The sequence below is a fragment of the Centruroides sculpturatus genome, unplaced genomic scaffold (assembly GCF_000671375.1).
Source record: "Centruroides sculpturatus isolate CEXI.00-Female unplaced genomic scaffold, Cexi_2.0 scaffold220, whole genome shotgun sequence".
Taxonomy (NCBI): domain Eukaryota; kingdom Metazoa; phylum Arthropoda; class Arachnida; order Scorpiones; family Buthidae; genus Centruroides; species Centruroides sculpturatus.
Window position 1 is genome coordinate 344,124 of NW_019384540.1, and position 26,760 is coordinate 370,883.

At 34.9% G+C, this 26,760-nt stretch overlaps 1 protein-coding gene across 2 annotated transcripts; it reads left to right on the forward strand.

Moving 5' to 3' along the window:
• Positions 1–1,684: 1,684 nt before the first annotated feature.
• On the forward strand, positions 1,685–26,760 carry LOC111623354 (LHFPL tetraspan subfamily member 6 protein-like). 2 transcript variants are annotated; one of them, XM_023365901.1, is made up of 3 exons: positions 1,685–2,113; positions 25,645–25,743; positions 26,090–26,760. In XM_023365901.1, exons 1-3 carry the CDS (start codon positions 1,729–1,731, stop codon positions 26,203–26,205), a joined length of 600 nt encoding a protein of 199 aa, XP_023221669.1. In that variant the 5' UTR covers positions 1,685–1,728; the 3' UTR covers positions 26,206–26,760. The 2 variants fall into 2 exon arrangements, with proteins under 2 accessions (XP_023221669.1, XP_023221670.1); XM_023365902.1 differs by lacking the exons at positions 25,645–25,743; positions 26,090–26,760 and adding exons at positions 11,472–11,514; positions 11,685–12,730.

The window sequence follows — 26,760 nt, forward strand, 5'->3', positions numbered from 1 at the left end:
ACTTCATTGTCGATGGAGAAAGAAAGCGATTTTAAATTTAAAATAAAAATTAAAGTAGGAATTCGTTTCGTGTTTATAATTTGAGATTCAAAAACACTTATTTTTTTAAAGAATATATACGTAAATATACGTAAAGATTTTTAAGTGTTATTTATAAATTACGATAGAGCTTTTCATTATTCGATTATTATTATTAGCGAGGTTGCGGCCGAAGTTTTCGTCTTTCAAACGTGAACGTCGAACGTCGAGCGGCGTTCGACGTTCGACGGATGAAAACGTTTGGACGACGTTCACGTTCAGAAGAAAACGTGTGACAGAGGAAAACGTTCAGACGTTCACGTTCGACGTTCACGTTTGACAGATGAAAACGTTTGGACGACGTTCACGTTCAGAGGAAAACGTTCAGACGTTCACGTTCGACGTTCACGTTTGACAGATGAAAACGTTTGGACGACGTTCACGTTCAGAAGAAAACGTGTGACAGAGGAAAACGTTCAGACGTTCACGTTCGACGTTCACGTTTGAAAGATGAAAACTTCGGCCGCAACCTCTGTATTAAGTCGTTGTGTTTACGGTTCGAAGTGGCTATCGAAACTTGTAAATAGAACAATGGATGATTATTATTCTTTCGAGATTAATTCTTAGTTACGAAAGAATTTCTAAACTTGCCGTAAACAGTTTAAAATTCGGAGACGTTACGTCTTTATCTTCTACTAGTAAAAAACTATCCACAACTCAATTTTAGAAATGTTCGCTCTGTTACACAACGGAATTTATGAATAATTTATGTTTATACCAATTTTTATCTATCAACTCCGGCCAAAAAAAAAAAAAAAAAAAAGTCTAAAGTCTCATTTACATGACGTTATACACTTAAACAACGTTAATCTACGTTTTTTTAGAAGTCTCTTACGGATTCGTATTACAATTTACTTAATTGTTATTTAATAGGAAACGTTTTTTTAGCTGATAGAACTACTCGAATTACGAAATACCGAATTACGCCAATCGATTCTGCGTAGAACTTTTATTATTATTTTATTTTATAAACGAGAAAGGCAAAATACGTCGTTTAAATATTCGAAATACAATAGGCCTATATGTATGGATGGGTTATCGTTACGTAAAGCCACCGACGTAATTGAATAGGACGAGTAAAAAAATAGCGTAGACAAATAAGAGTAATTAAACACTTTTATCGAAGAGAAAAATATTAACGGGGACAAATATTTAATGGTTTATTCCATTAAAATCTTTATGAGAATAAGAAGAGAGTAGTGGAATCATTAATCATGTATCGAAGACGGTAGCGATCGGTGGAGAAGTTAAAGTATTTATTACTCTGTCCAATGACACTCGAGTAAACATCCTCTCCTCTCTCGCGCCAGCTCCGTTAATAATCGATTTAAAAATATTGGCAGAATTAATTAGACCACTGCGTACGGTACGTGGTTCGTACCGGGTTGGTACGGAAGTTTTCCTTTCTAGAAAAAAAATTATGTAATTAAATATAACGGTAATTAAAATTTAAAAAAGTCCATTTCGTTTAATAACGGACGTTAACGAAAGGAAAGGAGGAAGAATCGGGGCGGTGGAGACCGAGAATCACGTGGTAGAGCGGGTACGTTAAAAAGCACGTGATCGAGTGGCGCTGAACCGCGCGTGACGTCACCGGGCACGGGTAGTGCCTATAAGACAGTGCGCGATGAATGGTCCCGGGTGAACACAATGCCCGTTGCCGCCACGGGTGTAGGATTGCTGTGGTCTGTCTTGTCCCTGATCGCTTCGGTGCTCAATTCGGTGGGTTTCTATAGTCCCTACTGGCTGCGAGGCACCTCCTTCAACCGGACGCAGGTGACGTTCGGATCGTTTCGTCGCTGCGTCTACCCGCGATTGGGTGAAGACGGCGACTGGGTCATGGTGTACGAGTGCGGACGCTACACTACCTTTTCGGACATCCCCAGCGTGTCGTGGCAGATCGTCACCGTGGCGGTGGGAGTGGGTTCGGCCATCTCTTTGCTGGCCGCCTTCACGGCGCTCGCATCCTGCTGCATCTCGGACGTATTGACCAAGAGCACGGCCAGGATATTGGGCATGATTCAGCTGTTAGCAGGTGAGTCTCCCCCTCGCTCCCGTGTCCGTTTCAATCCTCACGATTTGCGCTTCTTTTAAATTTCTTTTCCGATCCGGTTGCCATTTGCAATTCTCCCGGACGGAGTACCCGCGGTACAGTACGTCGAGTCGGAAAGGTAAACTTAAAAGCCAAGTTTCTTTCGTTTTTTCCAAATACACGGAGATGGATTCTCTAAAATACAATCGATTTTTTAAATTAAACCAAGTATAAAAGCACCCACTCCGTAGGATACCGGCATTAACCGCCGGGAGAGAGGTTTGTCGATCGTCTCGGTAACAGTATACTTTGTTACGTTAACCATAAATACGTAACTAGGCGGAAGCGGAAACCGTAATTACTCGGGCAATAACCGCGAATGGTCTTAGTACGCGTTGGCGGAAAAAAAAAATTTAATATTTATCTGACGGAAATCGCTAGGAAAGATTCGATGGTGGTGGCACCCTACGTTAAGTAACAATGTCTCTTCTAGTATCGTTCCTTATAGAGTTACGCTACCGTTTTCTAAACAAATTCCAAACCACGTTTTTAAAGTCGTTTGGCGTTATCGTTTCCACTTTTTTTTTTAATATATAAAATAGAGACGTTTGCAGTGAGGTTTATATTCCGGTATCGACTGCCAAGATCCGTCACATTACGTATGAACGAAGGCAACAGATGTCGAGTATTACAAAAAGCTTGTCTTTGCGCGACGAAAACACTTTTCGTATTGATAATGTGTGGCCGAAAGCGTTTGTCTTTCTAATCCTAAAAGTCACTTCTTTGTATTTCGCTTATTGGACTCTTTCTTATTTCTTTACCAATAATTTCGACCGTCAAGACTCCATTGCTAACGGAAAAGTATTATATACAGGGGCAAGACGGTACCGAGGTGGAGAGCGTATATTTAAAAATATGATTAAAAATTGCATCCCCCATTGTGACCGTGTAACAATAAATAATTTCTCGTTATTTTAATATAATAATCGTACTTTTTTAAATATCGAATAACCGGATATATCGGAAGTTTCGTGGTAAAATGTATAAAAAAAAATTGTGAAATTTTGATAAGAATAAGAAAGCCAATAATTTTCGTGACGGAAAAGTTAAATTTGTTTAAAGCGGAATCTCTCCGATAACACTTCCCCAACGCGTTTGTCAAAGACAAAAGTCTACACCTAAAAATGACAGTTTAATGCCAAAATAGATAGAAAAAGAAACGAGCGACGAAGAAGGAAAAGAAACAAAAACGGAATTTTTCACTACCGACGATCGTTTACCGATAGTAATGTGACGTCACTTCCCAGATAGAGGGGTACTCTACTTCCGAGCGGTGATCCATCAACGTCGGATACGACCGATGTCCGGCTTCTGTCTTCTTAAGCGGGACATCCCTATAAGTTAAACGTTGGCTGCGGCTTTAGCGGAACTGGGAAGGGGAAGACGGGCGCGTAGACCACCCCCTAATCTGCGATGGAAATTTATCGTTAGAGGGCATTTATTAAGAACAGAAGCGACACATGGCGAGAAGAAGAGAGAGAGAGAGAGAGAGAGAGAGAGAACGACATTTTAAACGTCGCCATCGGACGCGTAATTAACAATAACTTAGAGAGAACGACTTATTTAATAAAGTGTGATTAAATTTATCTCTCGTTCCCGGCCGATATTAAAATATTCTATCCCAAACTCTCCGATGTTTCTCCGGTTATTAAAAATATTTTAATAAAATTTAAAGTTAAAATGCCAATGGAATATTAAATAAGACGATTGAATACTTATGTGACGTAAAAGTTCTTCCACCTAAAAATCTTTGGCAATTTCCCGTCTTATCTCCCGCAGGATTTGTTGAATAACAAAAAGAATAGGGAAAAAGGAAGTAGTAAACGTTCGATAGAATATCGGAAGATTAATTCTTATAATAAAAAAAAAAAATGAAAGCAATCGGAGTAACGCCCATCATCCTTTAATTGTATTTTACGCGAGCGCCCGAAACGTGTACCATATTCAAATTATTTATCTTCCTTCTGTAGTAATTTCATTCCCACATGTATATATATATTTCTTTAAGCTTTTAGTTATTGTTAATGGCCCGACGTTGCGGAAGATTTCTCCTTTTTAACCTTGTTTTTTCTACCTTTTAACGCGAAATAAATCGGAGTTTAGTAATAGGGAAGAAGAAGAAGTAATAAATTTTAAGGATCCGGTTAGATAAAACAGGTTTCCCTGGAATATTTGCGTTATTGCGGTTATATTTATACTGCGAATATATTTTTTTTTATCTGTCGTGTTTCGAATATTTCATGAATAACAAACAACTGTTGATGGTTTTCTTTTTTTTCCTCCGCATCTTTAAATTCTCCGCAATTTTTTTAAATAGAAACTTTCGTTTTATATTTCCGTTATGATTAGATTTTTCTTTATTTTCGGGTGGTTATTTCGTGTTTTCCAAAAATAATTTTTAAAAGGTAAAGATAAAAATTTACGTAGGTTTTTGGAATAGAAAGAGCGATGAAGGTGGAGACGAAATAATCCGAAAGATGCCGAAAAAGTAAATTTATATTTACATAAATTTCTGTTCGATTTTTCTCGGTAAGTTCGTTTGTTTTTCCTAAACGAGTAGAATTAATGTTTACCATCTTATATTCAAATATTCGGTTTAAATTAATTTACTACCTCCGCGTAAACAACACGATAGCGCAAACGGACACGCGCCGTTTCACTCTAACAATAACTTTTATGAATTGGAAATTGGTATCACCTCGGGCTATTTAAATGGGGTTTTTTTTTTCTTTCTTCCGACAGAAAATACGAATTTTTAAAACTGCGATTTACATTTATAAACAGATTTTAATCGACCCGGAAAAATATTCTCGACGATACTCGACTTAAGGGGAAGGATTTCCTTTTCTCCTTCGTTAATCTCCAACGTATGGACTACGATCCCCCCTCCTCCTCTCCGGGAAATGGGAAGAGAAGAAGTCCGGTGCCAAGAGGGTATTTACGGCTCGGTGCACCCCTCCGGACTCGTCCTGTGACGTAATTTCGATTCGACTCGACGAATTCGTTTCGACGTCGGGGATTAAGTTCCGTCGACGGCAACACGGCTAACGGAGGGTGGTCGAGCGAGAAAACATCGTCTCTATACTTAAGCCCCCACCGATCGAAACTAAAGTCTTTTCCTACCTCCGCCGGTCGGTCGACAGACGGCCGTTTTGCGAAAGCGAAGAATTACTTCGTCTCCCCTCGGATCCGAAGGATTTGCCAAACGGGCGCCGATTGGTTTAGACGTTACGTCACGTCGATCGAGCGCGTGGAGGGTGGAAGAAAGAAACAATTATAATTAATGGAAAATAGAAAACCATTTTTTTTTTGCCTCCGTTAAGTCTGTTTTCGATCGTAAGAAATTTCCGTACTTTTTTCTAATCTTATTCCGGATTGGTGAAAATTTATATTATTCTATAATAATGGCGATAATAATCGAAACGTAGAATCGTATCGGACGAGAGTAGTCCGTGCGATTCGAAAATATGGATCGGGAAGGAGTTGGAAGCCGGCCAACAATACTACGAGGTGTGACGTCAAAGGTACTGTACCACCGGGTTACTCGCCCCCGTTTAGTCCGTCGTAAGCTTCGCCTCGTAACTCGTCGGTCTTTCCCGATCACCCAATACCAATTCTAACGATTACACTCGGATTTACGAATTATTTAACAAAAAATTCTTTATCGCGTTACGGATTCAAATACGTTATTTCGAGTTTACGCTCTTAAATTAACCGAAAAAAAAACAAACGTTTTCTAAGATGTGTTATTTCGAATGCGGAAAATTGATCGATAAGTATCGTGTCTTCGTCGTATTTCAAATTACTTTTATAAAGGACGTTTTTATTCAATATATTAAAAGAAAATGAAGAAGTTGCGGCCGAAGTTTTCGTCCGTAAAACGTGAACGTCGAACGTCGAGCGCCTCTTTGTAAGCGGCGCTCGACGTTCGACGTTCACGTTTTACGGACGAAAACTTCGGCCTCAACCTCGTTAATATCTTAATTTTGTTTTGAAATCGATAAACAGATACGTTAAGTTATTTTGCCCGCTTCTTCTAACAAAAATTTTATTTTTTTTTTAACTGGACTAAATTAGATTAATAGAAATACGACCGAGTAATCAACTTATCAGCCTACAATAATGCGTTTAATTAATCAAATCATTTTCGCAGACTCAATTTCCCAGAATATTATCGTCATTAACAATTTAAACGTTGATCGAGGCGCGCGAATGAAAATTCTCGTCTCATTAATTTTGTTCGTTTCCTAACGCGGATGTGAACCCACGTCTTTTTTTCTTTCTCCAATCGGTAATTAGACGCCTTAACGAGCGTCGGAGCCATCTAAATTAAAAAAAAAAAAAATAAAAAGAATTAACGTTACGAGAATTGACGATTTACGAGATTGCCGCCTGTTACGTCACGGGGTCTGGCTTCCGGACCTTCTATTACCTCGCCACTGTCGCTAACAGTCGAAAAGGTTGGCGAAACGCCTTTATTTCGGTTCGATTGTTGGCGGTTTTCATCTTTTATTCATCGATTCCGTCAATCGGTATCGAGCGGAAAACCTTTTTTTTTTTTCTTATTCTCGCCTTCTATTTTCTAAAGTGTTTTCTGTAAACGGTTAATAAAATTATTTCTGGTCGCTGCCGTAAAAATAAACCGAAGTTGGTTTGTTAAGACGAGTCTAGTTACTTAGAAAAGACTTTTTACCCAATTCTTCTCGTTGAAATAAGTGAAATTCTTCCTTCCTCCCTCCTTTTTCTTGCATTTAAATGCGGTCTTTCAAACAAAATCCTCTCCCCCTTATTTAGAAATTGGGTTAAATTTCCCTAAACCGAATAATTTATTAAAAGACGAAAGGAGTGAGAAGCGAGAAAAAGACACAGTTACAACGTTAACGTCGATTGTCTATCGACCTTCGCCTTAAATTAAGACGTCGTCCTTCTGTCCCAGAAACGATCTCGTGCTGCCTTTTTTGTAAACTTCTACATTATTAATAAATGTAAGTTAGACACAAGGTTGTTTAAATTACGCCGGTTTTAGTCTTCTAAACTCTTTATTATATAACGAAAATAAAAATCTGTTAAACTTTTTTCTTAATTCTGGAAGGCATTAAAAAGTCGAGAAGTGAATCTTTCCTCTCCAAATTCGTTCTCCATGGAATAAAGTTCTTTTTTATATATTCAAAAAAAAGAAGTCTTTCTCTTTCTCTCTCCGAAAACCTTCGATAACATTGGGAAAATTCAATCTTCTTTAATGGTTCTTTCCATTATTATTTATTCCCTGCTTAAATTGTATTCGGTTTAAATACAATTAGATATAATTCGATGGAAAATGTAATAATTGAATTAATTATTTTAATATTTATAACGTAATCAAATTTTTACCGAGAGAAAAAGATAATCGATATTATTGTCATTTTAAATTTTTAATGATTATTAATTAATATTCGAATGTTACTAAAACATTTTAAATTAGTTTATTAGATTTTTCTCATCTTTACGAATTTTTTTCCTTTATAAAAATTCGTTTAAAAATCGATCGATTAATTAAAACTGATAATCGATCATCTTTAATTAAAATCATTTTTTAAAATATTCCTCTTATTCTTTTCATAATCTTCAAATTCAATCGTTCTTTTGTAAAGAAGATATATAAATTATTCACCTTTCGCTTTATTCTAAATATTGTAGAAACACTTGTAAATATTAAATTAATACACTTTAAGTATACTTATCTATTATATTTAGATACACTACTAGGTTACGAGAAGATCGGTAACGTAGATTTGTATTGTAAAAAATGAGTTCTGTTGACTATTGTCGATTGTTTTTGTTTGTAGGAAAACAACGTGGTTAAAAAGTAAATAGGACTTATTATACTTATGTTAAACCCAACAATTAATCTACGGAAATAATCCCCTAATCCCATTTTGAACAGAAAACAAACGAAATGAGTTTTGGTGTCGAATACGGATCAATTGGTAAGGAACTTTCTTCTTCTTCTTCTTCTTCTTCTTCTTCTTGAGATAGGTAATTAAATATTAACCGTTTTAAAAAAGTGTTTGTATTGTTTGTTTAAAATAAACGACATGGAAAAAAACGGTAATTTTATTTGGGAAATTATGTGGATATTATTTCTAAATAAATTATAAAGAGTAATTATAAAACGGAATATTTTTCGTCCGATTAAAGTATTTATTCGTGTTTATGCAAATGTTTACTTTTATTTTTAATGAATATTCATTTATACAAATGGTTCGGTAAATAGTAGGAAAATAGTTTAACTATAAATCATAAATATGTGGATATAACGAGGATAAAAACATCCTTATTAATCTTTCAAACGATTAATAAAGATATAATAGAGTAATATTATTTAATTTCACAAATCTTATTTTTATTGTTACTTCGATGCCAAATACACGACTGGATGTGTTATAAATTTGTTTGACGAAAATAAATTAGCTTCTCATCCGACGATTTCGTCGATACAAAGAACCAGAGAAACAAGAAGAGATGGACAAAAGAGATCGACTAAGAACGAAGAACAGTTGCAAAAGACGAAGTTAGGAAAAGGGGAGAGAGCAAAGTACATTTGCCACAAAAATCGACGAGGGGTAGAAAAGATATTCCGACAGACGATACATCTATTGTTGATTCCAACTGACTGAAAGAAGCGAAAAAAGTCGAATGCCAAGCGAGACTCGACGTAACTAAAGATAAATTCAATGTAAAGAATGAAATTATCCGGTGTCTCAAACTCAAATTTACAAAATTGAAGATGATCGGATTCACAAATTTTCCAGTCGAAAGAGATTCTGTCGATCGCTTTACAGAAATCGATACGCGAAGTCGAGGAGATCAGATTAGAATTTTTTGATCAATTGAAACATCACTGCATTATAGACTTTACAACGGGTCCAATGCAACCGTGGAGTCGATCAGTATAAATGGAGGAACGATTGCTTTATAGACGAAAAATTTCCAGAATGATTAATAGAAATAATATTTTTCAATTAAGTGAAAAAAACAGGAAATTTATCGTCTGAAAATACACCAACAAGGATTTCTCTTGTCTGATAAATTGATGGAGACAGTATTGAAATTGTATGCCTTTGGGTTAAGTTGACGATGAATGATAATTTTCGTTATTCCCTTATGATTTTCGACTGTAATATATTTGTTAGCGATAACTTAATGGCTCTTGTACTTTGGTTTGTTAGTGTAATAAGCTTTGTTTCTAGTGTTTCGTCGTCGAAATATTTTTGTTACAGACAATGTAATTCTATACGCTAATATTATTATTGAATTTTCTAAAACGTTGCGATTTCCATGAACTGTTTATTATCTAGAATACGGAATATCTCTTAAGTTTTAAATAGTTTTCGAGACCATTAGTCCCGAATAATTAAAATAACCACCGTCCAAATGGGATTATCAAATTACAATAGAATATATTTGCTAGAAAATATAAAAATTAGATATTATCTTGTATTCAGATTTAAATAATCTTAATTAATATGTAAATAAATAATGATTTTTCACTTCTTTAAAGTGTGTTTTTTGAGAAAAATGCACCAAGTACCGAAAAAAGTCTTTCGCTACATTTCGAATGGGGCCGAGACCATTCAAAAGCCTTCGTAAATTAGAAGCGAAGGTTCCATTAATTTCTGACAATTTAATTCTTTGTCTAATGTAACACTACCCACTTTTATTTTATTTTTAAACGATGCAGTCTTCTTCGTTTCCATTGTAAATGAGAATAAAGCGTCTTCATTTTCTGCCAGTATCGGACGACGTGGAAGATGAACAATCGTCTGTACTGCACCGGTACAATCTCTTTGTAATGTTTTATAATCAACGAGCCCAATGTCTGATTTAATATCTTCTTTTTGATTTCAAACTCGGAATACACGTGACGAAATATGAGAGGTCGACCGGTCAATTTTTAAATACTACACGCATACCAATTAGTTTTGAACTTGCAAACTACCCGGATTATTATAATCCGGGTAGTTTGCAAGTTATTCCCGGATTATTATAATCCTGTACGCATTGAACAATGCGTACAGGCAGTACAATACGGATATACCTGTATACCTGTGTTTACACCTTTGTACAGCATACACTGGTGTAAACCAGCTTCTATTTATTTTATTTTTTTGTCAATATTTTCGATGATTCTATTTTCCTTTATCCAGCTTTTCTCTAATAACAATATTCGATATTCTTTGTCTCCATTGTATTCAAAATCTGTTTATTCTAACAATATATATTTTTTTTTTTTTTCAGAACTCTCCTGTCTGACAATTTCAATATTTTGTCTATTGCATTTTTCCTCGGATAGTCAATAAATCAAAATAAAACGAAATAAACTTTAACAGTATCGCTTCTTTCTTCACTAAATACGAAATTAATACGCTTAATGCATATATGAGGCATTATAATGTCCCACTTAGTGAACACGTTGCGTACCGTATAGCCTATATACCGTATCGATATAAGGGTACAACATGTTCGCAACGAGCCGTCTTGTAAACGTTAATTAATTTTCAGTTCTAACTATAAAGGAATTTTTATTTATTTATCAAATAGTAATCGAAATGATTTACGTCGAAATTCCTTAACTAGTTTTGTTCTTTTGCAAAAAAAGATTCTTCTTCAGCTATTATGTTTCACCCTCTTAATTGGTGCAAAGTAAAATGTCTTTTCTTTTTCTTTAGATGGTGCCGGTATGTGTTCGGCTTTCATTAGATTTTTTTGTATTGAAAAAATCCATTCTGTCATTCTCAATCCCTACCTGCTTTTTTGTCTATTCGATACAATGAACCTGATGACTTTTTATTAATGACAGTTTTTTTTTCCTTTAATTTTTGCAGTTTTGTTTTCTTATTTATACGAAAATCTTACCAAACTGATTCTCTGTAAGAAGAAAAAAAAAACACAAAATTTAATTTATTTTCTACTCTTAGAAAATAATTTTGCTTAAAATCTCTGGAAAAATCCCTTCCGAAGTTCGAAAATCTGTGGTTTAATCTTTACTTTTAAATATTGAATTTATATTAATAATTTATTGTTTTATTACAAATTTTCTTTTTATTATCTTCAACAGAGCTTTAACAATATTAATTTCGAATTTTTATGATGTCGCCGGATTAACGAATAAAAAACAATTTTTTTTACATTAATTTAATCCCGTCATATTGAAAATTTTAGTAATATTTGTTATGAGAATTTCATCTTTTCGTGTCGTTTGTAAGATATAAAATTGATCTTTCGATTAACAAGTTTGTAAGTTGCTTCTTTATACTTACAGATCTTCGAGGAATTACACTTTCTACAATTTCCACCACTAAAACGTTTGTATTGTTCTTTATTTTAATTTAAAATTCTTTTTAACTCATCCATGAAATTAAATAAGGCAAGTCGCAAAGAAACCATTACTTAGAACTTATCTTTTATACTGTATATTTCAAATTCTTTTCGTACTTATTATTTTTGTTCTATATATTTTTAATTATTGTTACAGTTTCTTCACTAACTGGCTTCTGCAGCTGCTTTTCTCCTTTCGTCCAATTACGTTTCTTTATCTTCAGTGTCTTTGACTTTGTCGATTCACTGGAATGTTTCCTGCCTTTTATCTTTACAAAATACCGGTGATTGTAATTAAAGTAACCGTATTCAACGCTGTCTTGAATGATATTTAGCAGTCCAAATACAATTATATTTGACGCGGTGGTATTTCGGAACGTGCGAAAGACATTTCCGAAATTGTAGTATCTAAACTGACCATTACGGCACTTTTGGCACTGCGAGCGACAAATTTTTCATTTATACGAGACAATACCATTTACGCATAGACCCTAGAGATATAGGGGTATTACTACTCAATGTCTGTTTTATTCTGTAGGTGTAAACCTGCATTTTCTATAACTAACCTTCTCTGTAGCCCATCTTGCGGATAAAACCACTGAACAGTAGAAGTTGGTCGTGAGTGGGCTGAGGAAGTGGATTTTACCGGGTTTCTCTACCTGTCTAACACCTAAATAGGAGCCAGTTTCCCGTAAAAGTCCCGGAGGCACCCTTTCCTTGGCAGATCGCCCATGTGTTGCGTTGCCTTCTGTTTGAGAAGCATCACAAAGAATTGGATTGAAATAGATTTATTTCAATCCAATTCTCTGTGATGCTTCTGAAATAGCTTACAGTGTAATGCTGTTTTGCAAAGACTTCCAAATATGCTACATTTTCTCGATAAATCACACTTTTTTAACTGTCCCCATAACCAAAAATCAAACGGATTAAGATCTGGAGAACGAGGTGGCCAAGCGATAGGAAATGCACCACTAATCATTCTGTTATTAGAAATGATGTTGAAGAAATTGTTGTATACAGCGTCTGATGTATAAAAGGATTCTGCATCAAAGTGAAGAATGGAGGCATTGTCACTATAGCAGTTGGGAAACAAAATGTTTTTCATCTTTCGGTATCTCTGGACTGTCACAGAGAGTGTTACAGGTCTATTGAGAGTAGCTTCTTCAAAAAGAATGGTGCAAGGATAAATGTAACTGTGAATCACACCAGACTAGGCAATTGCAACGAAATCTGCTGGAAAACACCAGGTTTTCATACGTGGTCTAAATGCTACAGTCTCGGGTATTTACCGTTCACTGAGATGAAAATGTACAGTACCTTGTCGCATCACACGTTCTTCTATGTCTATGATACATCCATTCTGACAACAAAGGCCATTGCAAAGGTCAATCAATTTACCTGTCAGTGCTGGTTGTGACTGATCTTAAATGGGTAAGATGCTCAACTTTCTCAATGCAACCTTTCACTGTGGTGCCATAGGATACGCCTACTGCCGTAACACTGTACGTGCATTACTGGAGCCTGAAACGTTATTAATTGACTGTTAAACAACAGCTATGCCTGTTAGTGAGGCGCAAAGTCACGATCCAGGTTCAGTGGTTTTATACCCATATATATTGGTGGGCCTTAATCGCTCTGCCATCAGTACTTGACTGCAGCACACGAATAACATTTATCTTATATTTCTCTATACAACATTCAATAGAAAAAGAAATACAAACAACCTGTAAATATCAGTCGTGGTATCTTTTTATTTTTCGTGTTTCCGGTCAATTTTGCAAGCTTTTCTTTGTGTAAACGTCAAGTGTAATTTTTGTAATTAAAACGAAAATTATTCGTTATCATTACGTGTATTATAATTTAAAATTGAGTAAATCGTGACAAGATGACCAGACACGAGCTACAGATTCACGGAAACTTGTATTTATAAACAGTTATCTATTATATCTATGCAGCTAATATAATTATGAATACATAAATAAATAGATCAATAATTAAGTATATAGAGGAGTAATTATTTATTGACATTTACACAATGCCGGGCTATAATTTTTTTAAATATATGCTCTCGATTTTAGAAGTGTTTTGCCCCTGTACATCATACTTTTCCTGTTAGCAATAGAGTCGTGCCGGTAATCTATTTAACACCTTTTAGGGAAAAATTAAAAAATTGAAATAACGTAATTTCCGGTTTTTATCGGAAGTTTGAATATAGTTAATCTCTAAGCTTTCTATATCTGGTGTTTACTTTCGGGTGGCACGTGTTTACGTGTCACGCACAAATAAACACATGCAACGATTAAATGTAATTTACTAATATAGTTTATTATTAACAAATTTAGTTACATTTAAAGCCTTTAAAATATCTTCCGGATGTTATCATTCTCCTGGATATTTCTGGATTTATCTACGGAGGTTGGGCGAAATAATGATGAGGATGATGATGATGATATTGCTAAATTGGGATGAAATTCCGTATCATTGCGCTCCATTTAAGCTTTGTATGTATGGAAAATATAAAACAGTAAACGTTTCTAAATTTAACTTTACTGTATTGTACTTTGTAATGTTAATTAATTTAAAGTATATGCTATCCACCTCAAATTAGTAGTGTCTTCTTCTGTATATCATACTTTTCCTGTTAGCAATAGATTCTTGCCGGTCTTCTATCTAAAATTTTTGGGGACGTTTTGAATTGAAACAACGTGGCTTCCACTTTGTATAGATGCCTCCTACCCCTACGCTTTACACATCTGGCCTCGAATTTCGTCCCTCTAACTCACTTCTCGAGATTAAAGAAAGACAGACAGCCAGACGGACGACATAGTGGAGGATTTGAGGTCTAAAAAAACAATTTTTTTTTTCAAATTGCAGTTAAATCAGTTTTCAATAAATCAAAGTTACTAGGAACGATTCAAAGAGTTTGGTACTGTCTCTCTCACGGGAATGCAAACTGGTCAATTTTTAAATTAAAAGACACGTTAAAAGTTTCTTTTTGTGTCCAACACGTAACACAGAAGACATCGTGTTGGAAAATGTTTAAAAATGTAAGACGGAGATCAATTTTATATCATATCTTTTATATATTTTTGACAACCGTATTGTCGTCAGTTTATGAAAAATGCAAAGATGAAAAGATCTAAAATTCGAAAGCTATCCCTCAAATTGCCGGAATGTGATGCCTGTCTGTAATAATATTTCTTTTCTAGAATTGCTCACGTAATAATAAACTAAATAATTTAATTAAACCCTTCGGTAAAAAAAAAGAAACTGCAATCGCTTCGCTTTAATATTTATGTAAAATGAAATATAAGTACAGTACGTATGTATTATTTATTTAAATTTTATGACCACAGTTTTAAAAAGAAACTAACCGATTAATGGAATATTCAATGAAAAATCTTCAATTATTTAAAGCTATACTTTACGAATTCGTTAAAAAAAATTGTTTTTAATCTTTAAATATTTAAATAAAAAATAAACAAATATACGTATTAACTTTCAAGTATAGAACCCGTATAATATCGGGGTGTAGCGCGTATCGGATTTCTGTCATTACTCGACGGCAATTTAAAAGAATTCATTAAAGAAAATCTAATCGAATTTCTTTTATTCTTATTATAATAAAAGATGACCCTTTCTGTAAGACGAGAATAATAAAAAGTTAAAAAATTACTTTAAAAAATTGTAAATGAGGAAAGTTATATTATATATTTGTCCAGAGATTTGGCCAATCACAGAACGACATAGGGACTCGAAATCGTGACGTGTTTTTCTTCCAGCAGTGTAAAACGTTTTTCCTTTTTTTATATTTTCATCTCCACATACCAGCGTGATTAAATAATCGTTAAGAGAATTTGTAATTGTTTTTTTATGTCTTAGTAATATAAAAACGTAAAGGAATAATTATAATTTCCGAAGATTTAAACTGACAAAATCCAGATAAAATATCTTTCTTATTTCGTTTATATTTACTATTTTATATACGTAATATTTTAAAGCATATCTGTGGGAATATTTTTTACCCAGGACGAAGATTCGTCCTCCATCCGACGACTTCTCGTATAACAATGACATGGAATTCCATTTCGTCGTTGTTCGTAAAAATGGGTTGTTTTTTTTTTTAATGGAATGGCATTAAAAAACAAAAGATATGCCAAGGACATACGAATGTATCAGTGAAATCGTTAATTGGATCGAGTGATAAACCTTAGCTTGTTAATACTCTCTAAAGGTTTGTTAAAATCAGTTGGGTCCTACCTCAATAAAATTTCAATTTCTCTTAAGAAAATTTATGGTGAAACACGTTTATGAGTCATTTTTAACATCGATGGTCCCTGTTATTATACACTACTTTATTTTGGCACAGTACAACTTATACAGAACTCGTCGTAACAGTTGCAAAGTATTCCTTCAGAAGTCTTTAAACTTTTTAACGTGGAAAGTCAAATATTTTGTTTTGTGTAGTTTGCATTTTTCGGATGCCAATGTGCGAATCTTCAGTTCAAACTCTAATGTTATATTCTGGTAAGGAAATAGTTTATTGTTACTTAGTGAAAACGTTTTTTTCTATCGCAACGAGTTAAGAAAAGAAAAAGAAGAATATCCGAGATTCTTTACGGAGATTTATGCCGTCTTAACTCGAAACGGGAACTAAAAAACATCTTTAAAGAATCGAAAAGTGACAAAAACAACCTCTATTTATATCACTTCCCTTAAAAAAAAAATATGCCTCTACACAATTCGAATAGATACAGAAATTCGGAATAATTCTTAAGTTTTCTTCTTTAATTGGCAAGTATTACCTACACTATTATAAAATGGTAAAATGCTTAACTTTGAGAGTAGGGACGGGTTTCATAAAAAATTGTAAAACCAGTAAAATCATCATTAAATCCGACCCTACCGGAGATAAACACTACCCCCATTTATCTCCACACCTTCTCGACCTTTAACCACCAAAATTTAACAGTATCAATCGCCCAAACACACTAACATCCATACAACTCCCGAATACTTTTATATTTCTCGATATTTCAAGCTTCCCCGAATTCAAAAAATGTAAAAATCTTTCGGGGGAGGGGGTGGTTTATGACCTTTGACCATACTTTTCTTTCCTCCGTTATATATAACATTAATAAGTACTGTACAGTACTTTCTGTTTTCTCGATTAAAGTCATCTGGTTTTATAAATATACTGTAAGAAGAAACAACTGTTACTTGTAGGAATAAATGTTTTCTCTATCATTAAACAAATTGGCATTTACGAAATTTTTCTAAAAATCTATTTTATATATATATTTTTTTTAATATAAAATAGAAGGAAATAATTATAATCGATTAATCGTCGACGTGGAAAATAAGCAATAACCCCCCCCATCTAACATCATCATTTTAAACAATTTATCGTTTCGAAAATAGACAAAATACTAAGTCAAAAATTTCGGAAGTTCATAAATCGTCCATAAAGAGAAGAAAAGAAATGTTTAGTCTATCGGAAAACTCTTTTCCATTTTAAAATATAATTTAAAAGTAACGTAAGAATTAAAATTTTCAAACTATTTACGGTTATTAAAAATTGAAATCCTTTTCCTCACCCGATGTATTCGTCTATTAAATTTAATACCTGGTTATTTATAATAGATTTAACCTCGTCTTATTAAAATTGCTTACTTATTTTGTTACGAAATGAACCGGAAACGACAATTACTTCGAACGACGTCACCGAAAAAAATATATATAAATATAATATTCGAACGCTTTTCGTTATTGAATTTAGTAAAGAATTTTTTAAAAAAATGATAATAACTCATCAAAGTTAATTAGTAGGTGGTTATTTGACAGGCAATTACTCCGGAAACATTAACAAAACTGTAATAAGACAGTGGTAATTGCATACGTAACACCCAAACGTATCCACGCGACGGAGTAAACCGAAAATACGAACGTGAATGACCCGGGGTGATGAAAAGAAACGCCTTTTTTTTTTGTCGAATACGGACACAAAGAACGAAATCCATTTCCACCCCGAAGCGAAAATCAAAACGTCGACGTAGCAAATGGTGTGCCACTTTGGTAATGTCAAAGGAACGTGTGACTCGAATCTCTTCTATCAATATAATACAGAAGTTGCGGCCGAAGTTTTCGTCTATAAAACGTGAACGTCGAACGTCGAATTTGTTATCCGTAACTCTTCATTCCCCGTAACTTATCGCTTGTTCTGTAAATTTATGAATTACAGTAGAACTTTGACACGTCGATTTTATTACCCTTTCCTTTAGTATACGTTTTATAGAATATTATTATTAACAAAAGAAAGATCGATGCGTTTAAAATCGACCGATATCTTATTAAATTTATTGGATTTTTTGTTTTATCCGCGGTACGTACGAAGAATAAGTCGAGTCAAATAGGGAACGGTGTCACGAAAAGTCAAAGGAAATAAGAAATGTAATGGTATTAATCATAGTGTCTAGACGTTATTAGTTTTGTAGCAGATTTGTTGTTGCACGCACCGCTCTTTGCTAAGCTCTACTTTTATCGAGATTCTGTCTTTCTATTATCTACGTATGGAGTCTATTATTACCGTGGATAAGATCCCATCGATTATTGTTAACCAGTCCGAAATAACTTCCGCCGTTTTATTATAATTGGCGAAATAATTCAAATCGATTAAGGCGAATTAATGCAGGAAAGAATTAGAAATTAAAAACCGGGTATGAGAATTGATGACCCCCAAGATTTTTACATTTTCGGACTCGGGAAACCTTAAAACGTGGAGAAATGCAAAAAAATTCGGGGGTTTTTCTTGTATGTATGGATGTTAGTGTGTGTGTGGGGGGGGCACGGTTTCGTTCACACTCTTTGAAGCTTAATAACTCCCGTACTTTTTGTCGAAATTTTATGAAATTTTGCAGGGAGGTTTGTATATTAGGGGGGTCGATGCCGTTAAATTTTGGTGATTAAAGGTCTACGGGACGGGGAGATAAAAGGAAAAATTCAAAATGTCATTTGTCGTGTTTTTAGTAGGGTCGAACTTAATAACGATTTTACCGATTATTAGCATTTACAATTTTTTTATAGAACCCATCTATATCCTAAAAATTAAGATTTTTGTCATTTTATAATAGTTAAAAATATAAATAAAATATCGTAACAGATGAAGAGAGACACACGCAGTTTTAAATGTCGCCGGGAAAGTTAAGCAACTCGTTGCTGGAAATTTTTTTCTGAAAAGGGTGATAAATTTGGATAACGGAGTAAAGGCGCGTGTAGAAACACGGACTGACATGACTATTTTTTTTTTTGTCGTTTTAATTCGATTTCGTTTTTATTACCGAATTTAATTGGAATTTTTTTTTTTTAGTAAACGTTTCACCGTAATATCGTTAGCTCCGGTCGTATAAACGTTCGGAATCGTTTCTTTCAACAAATTAAAAAATTTAGCAATTAAGAGACGTAAAAAGCCATTAATTTCGATACCGCGAAAGAGAGTAAATTCCGTCGTCCGAGAGAGAACCAGAAGAAAAACTTAATACCAGGATAATTATTCTCAATTTTAAAATCAGAATGTAACCAATATTCTGCGGTCGAAATAGCTTCATTAAGAGAGAAAAATCTGTCCGAAGGAAGCGAGAAAAACTATAAATTGTTATCGTATAATCGTTACTTTAATGGTGTCACCCGAGCGACGACCAGGTGTAAGTCATTACGAGCAGGCTAATTTCTTTAAAGTCTTTTAAGGAAAATATTCTAGAAAAAAAAGAAAGAAAAGAAGAGGTTAAATATTAAAATTATTACTTTAATTAAGATTTTGTTACGAAAGAGTAATAAGGAAGATAAAGAAAAAAACTTCTTTACTCTACGGTAGGAGGGAAAACGGCGCTAGTGAAGCTAAAATTCATAAGGATTTTTCGGTGTTGTAACGCGTTACGTAATATCCGGAGTTACGACGAAATTTATTTAAGTTACTTAACGGAAAAATAGATCAATTGTAAGTATTTGTTCGCAGTTACTTGTCGTTAAATGTCTTCTTCTCTTATCATTTAAAGCTAAATTTAAATATATTTAACAAATTAAATTTATAAAATTGAAAGAAAGAAATGGCTTTTTTGTGATATAGTTTAGTGTAGTATTTATTTTTACTTTTCCAGCTCTGTATATATACATAACAGAGGGAAAGTATGGGTTTTTCCCCCTTTATTTATTGATGTTAATGCGTGTGGGGGGAGCACGATTTCGTCCACCTTCTTTAAACCTTAATAACTCCCGTGCTTTTTGCCGAAAATTTATGAAATTTTGCAGGTGGGTTTGTGTGTTAGAGAGATTGATACCGTTAAATTTTGGTGGTTAAAGGTCAAGGGGGTGGGGAGATAGAGAGGATCGTGTGTATCGGACTTAATAACGATTTTACTTACGAAAATTAAGCTTTTTGCCATATTATAATAATTAATAAAAATAATCGCTAACTAGATAAGCTTGTACGCTAAATACGTGTCGGGGTAAGACGACGAATACGTAATTCCGAAGCATTTTACAATATTCATCCTCCCATACCGGAATTTACCCGAGTCGAATACATTTCTAGTTTATAATTAAATCGAGTTTAGCAAAAATAAATACAAATCGAAAATACACTAATTATAAAACCGATCCAATTAAATTATTTAAGAAGTCGAACGGTCCAAAAATAAAGATAATTTAAAATTCTCGTTAGGTCAAATCCGCTTAACGGATTTCGATAAAACTTTTATTAGTACGGAGCGTATACATAAAGTAATAAATATACCAATTTGTATTAGTTTCTGTCTCCACACAGAAATGAATCGAAATCGTACCGAAAAATATCGATTTTTCTCTTTACAGTCGGTAAAATACAAATTCGTATTTCTCAATTTGAATTTTCATTCGTCGTTTCGTCTTAATTACCGAAATTTCTTATCCGAATAAGACATTATATAATAATTTCTTTATGTGTGTTGATGTTAATAGTCTGTGTGTTTGGGGGGGGTACGAAAAAAATTCGGGGATTTTTTCTGTATGTATGAATGTTAGGATGTATGGGGGGTGGCTAGTTTTGTTCACCCTCTTTAAAGCTTAATAACTCTCGTGATTTTTTGTCGAAATTTTCTGAATTTTTGCATGGTAGTTTGTATATTAGAAGGGTCGTTGCTGTTAAATTTTGGTGTTTAAAGGTGGACGGAGTGAGGAGATAAAGGGGATCGTTTTTTGTATTACGAGTAGGGAAGGATTTAATGACGATTTTACTGGTTATTAGCATTTACAGGTTTTTAATTAAAAATATAAAACACCCTTTTTAATAAAATAGAGTATATTTTAACGTATTAAATTTAAAATAAATCGAGTCCCGTCGATTTTTTTTTCAACATTTCCACATACAAGTCGACCCCCCTATAACACTGTTGATTATTCCGTTTTATATGAATTCCATGTTGTACGAGTCACTTAGATTTTACAAATACGTGTGCTGGGCTGTGAACGACTTATGTATTTGTAAAATCTAAGTGACTCATACAACATTGAATTCATATAAAACGGAATAATCAACAGTGTTGTAGGGGGTCTATTGTAATTAGTTTAAATTACAATACTCAATAATAAGAATTTAAAAATTGACAAATTAGTTTATTAATTAATTAAAATCAAACTACATTTGATAATATTTTCTTAAAGAAATGATGAAAATGTTATTAAAATTTTAATCGGAATTGCGATAGAATTTGTGAGCTTTCGACGTGAGAATATAAAATGTGTTTTAGGAGTCGAAAAACGGTGATTTTGGCAAACGTTCCTCATGTGTTACGGACGAGGGAACAGGAAGTAATGGTTTGCGTCAGTCTTATAGTTCTCTATGCCAAGTTTGGCACTGGCAATTACACTTCTCCTTCTCTCTCCTACGCGGTTTGAATTCCCACTATTGTATTTCTAGAAGAAACTTCTACAAACGTTTGAAGTTCTCTTTATTTAATTTTCAATTCCTCTCTCCAATATTTTTAGTTTTCTTAGAAACGGATGAGCCCGCGGCAACCTTTGCCATTCGATTCCCTTCGACAAATCGAGAAAGAAATGATAATTTTGTTTGGAAAAACTAATTTGACAAACAATACATTAAAAATTAAATCGAATGTATTTTTCCACCATTCGAAAAATTTCTTATGGACGAATGTAAACTTTTTAGTAGATTTGCACTCGTAATCCGAGCCGAATTTAGGGCTAAAGGTGGCATTTAGAAAACCTTAGTGGTCGAACCCATAGTGGGTGTTGATCCATAATAAGGGAGAAAAGGATTTCCCGAGAATTCCAGTAATAATCTTTTATATTTAATTTTCGTCGATCATCTGTAATAATGGCTATAACAGTAAACAGAATATAGGGCAACCAGGAAACTGTCATTAAGTTCGACCCTATTCGAGATACGACACACGACCACCTTTATCTTCCCATCCTTCGACCTTTAACTACCAAAATTTAATAGCGTCGATTCTTTAATACACAAACCTCCTTGCAAAATTGCAGAAATTTTCCATAAAAAGCACGAAATTTATTAAGCTTCAGAGAGGGAGAACAAAATCGTACCCCCCCACACACACACATAGACTACTTACATTCATACATCAAGAAAAAAACCCTGAATTTTTTTTTGCATTTCTCAACGTTTTAATGTGTCCCGAGTCCAAAAAATGTAAAAATCTTCAGGGTCATTTTTTTGACCGAAAACGTGTCCCAAAATAAACACAGGATTTAAATTTTTTGCGTTATTTTTCTGCCATTGTGTTAGCAGCACATTGCAGTTAGTTAATGTAGTATTTACAGCATTATCGCGAGATGACATCGGAGTTTTTATTGTGGCCTCCCAGCAGGATGGTGCCACCTGTCAAATGGCACACGAAACAACCGAATTGTTGCGGCAGAAGTCTTTCGGACCGCTCATCTCTCCCCACAGCCATCGAAATTGGCCATGGAGATCATGCAATATGACACCGTGCAACTTCTTTCATTGGGATTTGTAAAGTCCAAAATTTATACCACTAAAATAAGAACAATTCCTGATTTGAAAGCAGAAATTTGAAAAGTTATCGACGAAATTTAGCCGAAATCTAATTGAAAATTATCTCCAAAGAATACGAATATGTCAGAAGAGTCACGGGGGGTTATCTGTCAGATATTTTATCCCATATTTAATTGCAATGAAATGAAATTGTTGATGGCTTCACCAGTTAAAAACACCACCGAATCCACGCGGTTATAATTTAAAAATGTCGCATTAAGAAATAATTATAGAGATATTATCTAAATTACGATTCTCGACTTTTTAAACGAGGAAACATTAAAGTATAATTAATAAATTTTAAAACTCTAATCTACTTTTACTTAGACCCCCCCTATAACACTGTTGATTATTCCGTTTTATATGAATTCCATGTTGTACGAGCTTAGATTTTACAAATACGTGTTCCGGGCTGTGAACGGCTCACGTATTTGTAAAATCTAAGAGACTCGTACAACATGGAATTCATATAAAACGGAATAATCAACAGTGTTATAGGGGGGTCGACTTGTAAACATTGTTACTATTAAATTTTGGTGATGAAAGGTCGAGAAGATAGAGAGATAGAGAAGGAATCAGTTTTCTTATATTATGTATTTAATTTAAGTATTGTATATTTGTTTTCTCTTTATAAATCTCCAGGAGAATCAAGAAACAGAGTGATAGTTCCGCGGAGTATAAACACCGTTTGAATTATTGAATATAATAAGAGAAAGCAATTAAAAGTCGCGTTAAATATTCCGTAACGATTGCGGAAGGGACGATTCTACTCACGGAAGTAACACGTTAAGCGTAATGAGTGCCGAAGGCTCTTACGTTAATTTAATCTACTAACGTCTTTCCTTACTCCAACAAGACCCACCTCTTGTACGAATCTCTAGTTAAAATCTAATATTTCGTCCAGTTTTCAACCCCCCGATTTAAAATTGAACCGGCTTCCGATTATCGGAAATTTTTCAGAAATTACGTGCGGTCTCTTTTGACGTCATTCGAATATAATAGAAGACGGGAGGAACGATGAGATTAACACCGAGAAATATAATTGCACGTAACCCTCGGGGAGGAAAGAGTATTTTAAAAAAAATGGCACTCGGAAGCAAATTTCTGGGCGTGATAAACAGGGGTGGAGATTTCGGTCGAAGAGAGTTTTAAAAGACGAAAAGACGTGGAAAAGGTTCGAATTCCGATAAGAAGAGACACCCGGAGCAAAGTCTGTCCTATGGTGAATGGAGAAATTTCGATAAGGAAGACGAGGGAGGAGAATAATTTGCCGGAAGTCACTTTATCGGCCGACAGAGAACTTTTCTAGGATAATTACGATAAAAAGTATTGCATTGAGTCTATACCGAACACCGTTCGATCCGACTTTTCTTAATAATTAGCGTTTTCGTTTTTTTTTTCGGAATGATTAAAGGTCGTTCGATTTTCTTATCTCGATCGGTCATCGCCTCCAGAAATTCGTTATTATCAAAAGTCGTCGTTCTAATTTAATAAAGATAAAATATTTATTAAGGTGAAACGATCTCTCGTTTCGTAAAGGAAAAAATTTCACATTTCGAACCGGTTCAAGAGGTTTCGATTATCGCACAAAAACCATTACTTTTAATCGATTTCCACGCTGCTAACAATCGGAATTTTCGTTTTCCGTGTCTTTATCATTATTTTTTTAGTCGGAGGGTAATTTTAGGAAATTTTATTCCGGTTTAAACTCCTCCGGTTTGGACCGGGGTTCTCCGAATTTATGGAACCGAACAACTCGATTTCTTTTAATCTTTCCTAAAAGAGGAGAAAACCGCGTGAAAGAGGAAGGTCGGGGGTGGAGAAATTATTTACTGGCCCAATTACGCGTCCTTTAAGTAATAAGGTTTCGGGTGAAGGAATTTTAATGGACGCTTCCGTCGTTAAGGTGGAGGAGGGAGGTTAATGGCGTCGGAAGGCGAATCGTTTCGCCATTAACCGCGGGCAATCCGAATAATTCCCGTTGTTTATTTTAATTTTCTTTTTTTTTTTTTTAAGCCGGATATTCGAATCTGGTTGTTATTTAGGGAAGCGACGACGGGCACTCCGCCCCGAACACCGAAAAGGCGTGCGCCGGTCCACCACTAAACGTTCCCTGTAATAAGAAATAAAACGCTGTCTTTTCTATTAACGCTTCGTCTCGACGACTTTTCCCCGTCTCTCGCCTTTTACGCTTACTAAATATTCAATCCTAAGCGTTAAAACGGGGTTCTTGTTATTTTTCTCTCGCGTGTTTCGTATTCCTTTCCGTTTGGAACTCGTTCTATATTTGGGTTTTGTCCTTCGAAGGCCACGGATCGTTTCTACGATAATAATACGCTCGTAGAATTCTCCACATCCGGTCATTTTTATAAATACTTCGTCCTTTCGATTAACGCCAGCGTTTTATTAAACAAAAAAAAAAAACGTCTTCGATAATCTTAGACGTTTTCTGCCACTTAGTTAAAAGGGGGTCCCGGATAAGTAACGGAAAGACGTGACACTGGAGAGGGAGACAGAGGGAAAGAATACATTTAAAATAATTAGTTTAAGTACACGGAACTAATAAAGGAGAAAAGAGGAAGTCTCTCTCGGTTTCTTTTGGCTTTCTTTCTCGGTTTAAGGACGTTTCGTTGTAACTAACGCGATTTCCAGGCGAAAACAGAAAGCGACGTTCGATACTCTAAATAAAAAGTATTTAATCGACTCGTTTAGAAAAGTAGCTACAACTACCGAAGTTTCGAAGTTGGAAAAGTCGAGTTCCGTTTTTCGAACAGACGAAGGATATAGCCTAACCGAGAAAAGGTTTATCTATCCCACTTCTTCCTATTTATCAGGATGTAAAAGAAATCCTCCTCTCGAACGGGTTAAAATTAGATTAGGAAAGGACCCGGTCTTTTCCATTTCGCAACTCCTCCTCTCTGTTATTCCGAGACGTGGACCGGGTGGTTCTTAGCGCGACGGAGAAAGCGATTTGGCATTTGTCGTGGACGTAATTGGTTTAAAAGTCAAAAAGAAAAAACTAAGGACTTTTCTTTTCGTTGAATTGCAGCTACGGCGATAACCATCGGATGCGTCATTTATCCCAACGGATGGAGCAGTCGAGAAATTAAAGACGCCTGCGGAGACTCTTCCGACGCTTATCGTCTAGGTAAGGCGAGCACCCCTCTTTTATCGCACGTTTTCTTTCCAAATTTACAAATTTCTCGTCGAATAAATTTATTTTTTAAAGTTAATTTTCTAAATCTTAATCCCGTACGATTTCGCGAGAAGATGCCACGGTTTCTCTACTGTAATTTTCGGGCAAATCTTCCACCGGGAAGACTATTTACTGTAGGTTCCGAGTGCGCGGAGGATTTCCCGACGAAGAACAATATCTCGCGTACCGTACACTTTTTAACGGATGTCGGTGAAGGAACGATTTTTTTTTTCTTTTGTCGTTTACGCGCAAATTTTATCGTATCTACCAACGATTAATTTGTGTGGTTCCTTCGCAGGTTCCTGCAACTTCTCGTGGTCCATTTATCTACTGGCGTCCGGAGTGATTCTTCTAGTGATCTGTTCGGCGTTGTCCTTCAAGGCGGCACCCGACAAACTTCCCTATCGCATCTGACAAAGACTTTCCGACCGGAAGTGGGCGGTGGACGGTAGAGGAGCGGTGACACTTCCGGCCACCCAGGCGACGGAGGGAGAGAAAGCGGTCGCTACGAAATGCGCCGTGTGGACGGTCGAAAGACCACCCCGAAACGATCGACTTTTGTGATTTTACTGCCTCTTTACGTCATTCGACTGATTTTTATACGCGTTTTTTCCACAAATGCGCGTTATTCGTTCGCGTTTCCTTATTGTTACGCAGTTATATCGAAACGTAACGTTGTTCCGTTGAAAAATGATATATTCTGTACTACATTATAAACACACACACACATATATATATATATATATACATACAAGCGCGCGCGAAGACGAGCGTACGTATAATGAGGAGTTACGTCCTATGTGCCAACACGTTGGATTTTTCACCTTCTTTAGTCATATTTTTAATGGGACGAGGAGAGACTTTCGATACGTCAAAACGAGAGAAGTTATATATACATAAACGTTAAGACGGGGTCGGTTCGGTCCGTCCCTATTTAAAGATTTTACGACGAAATAAAGTTATTATCGA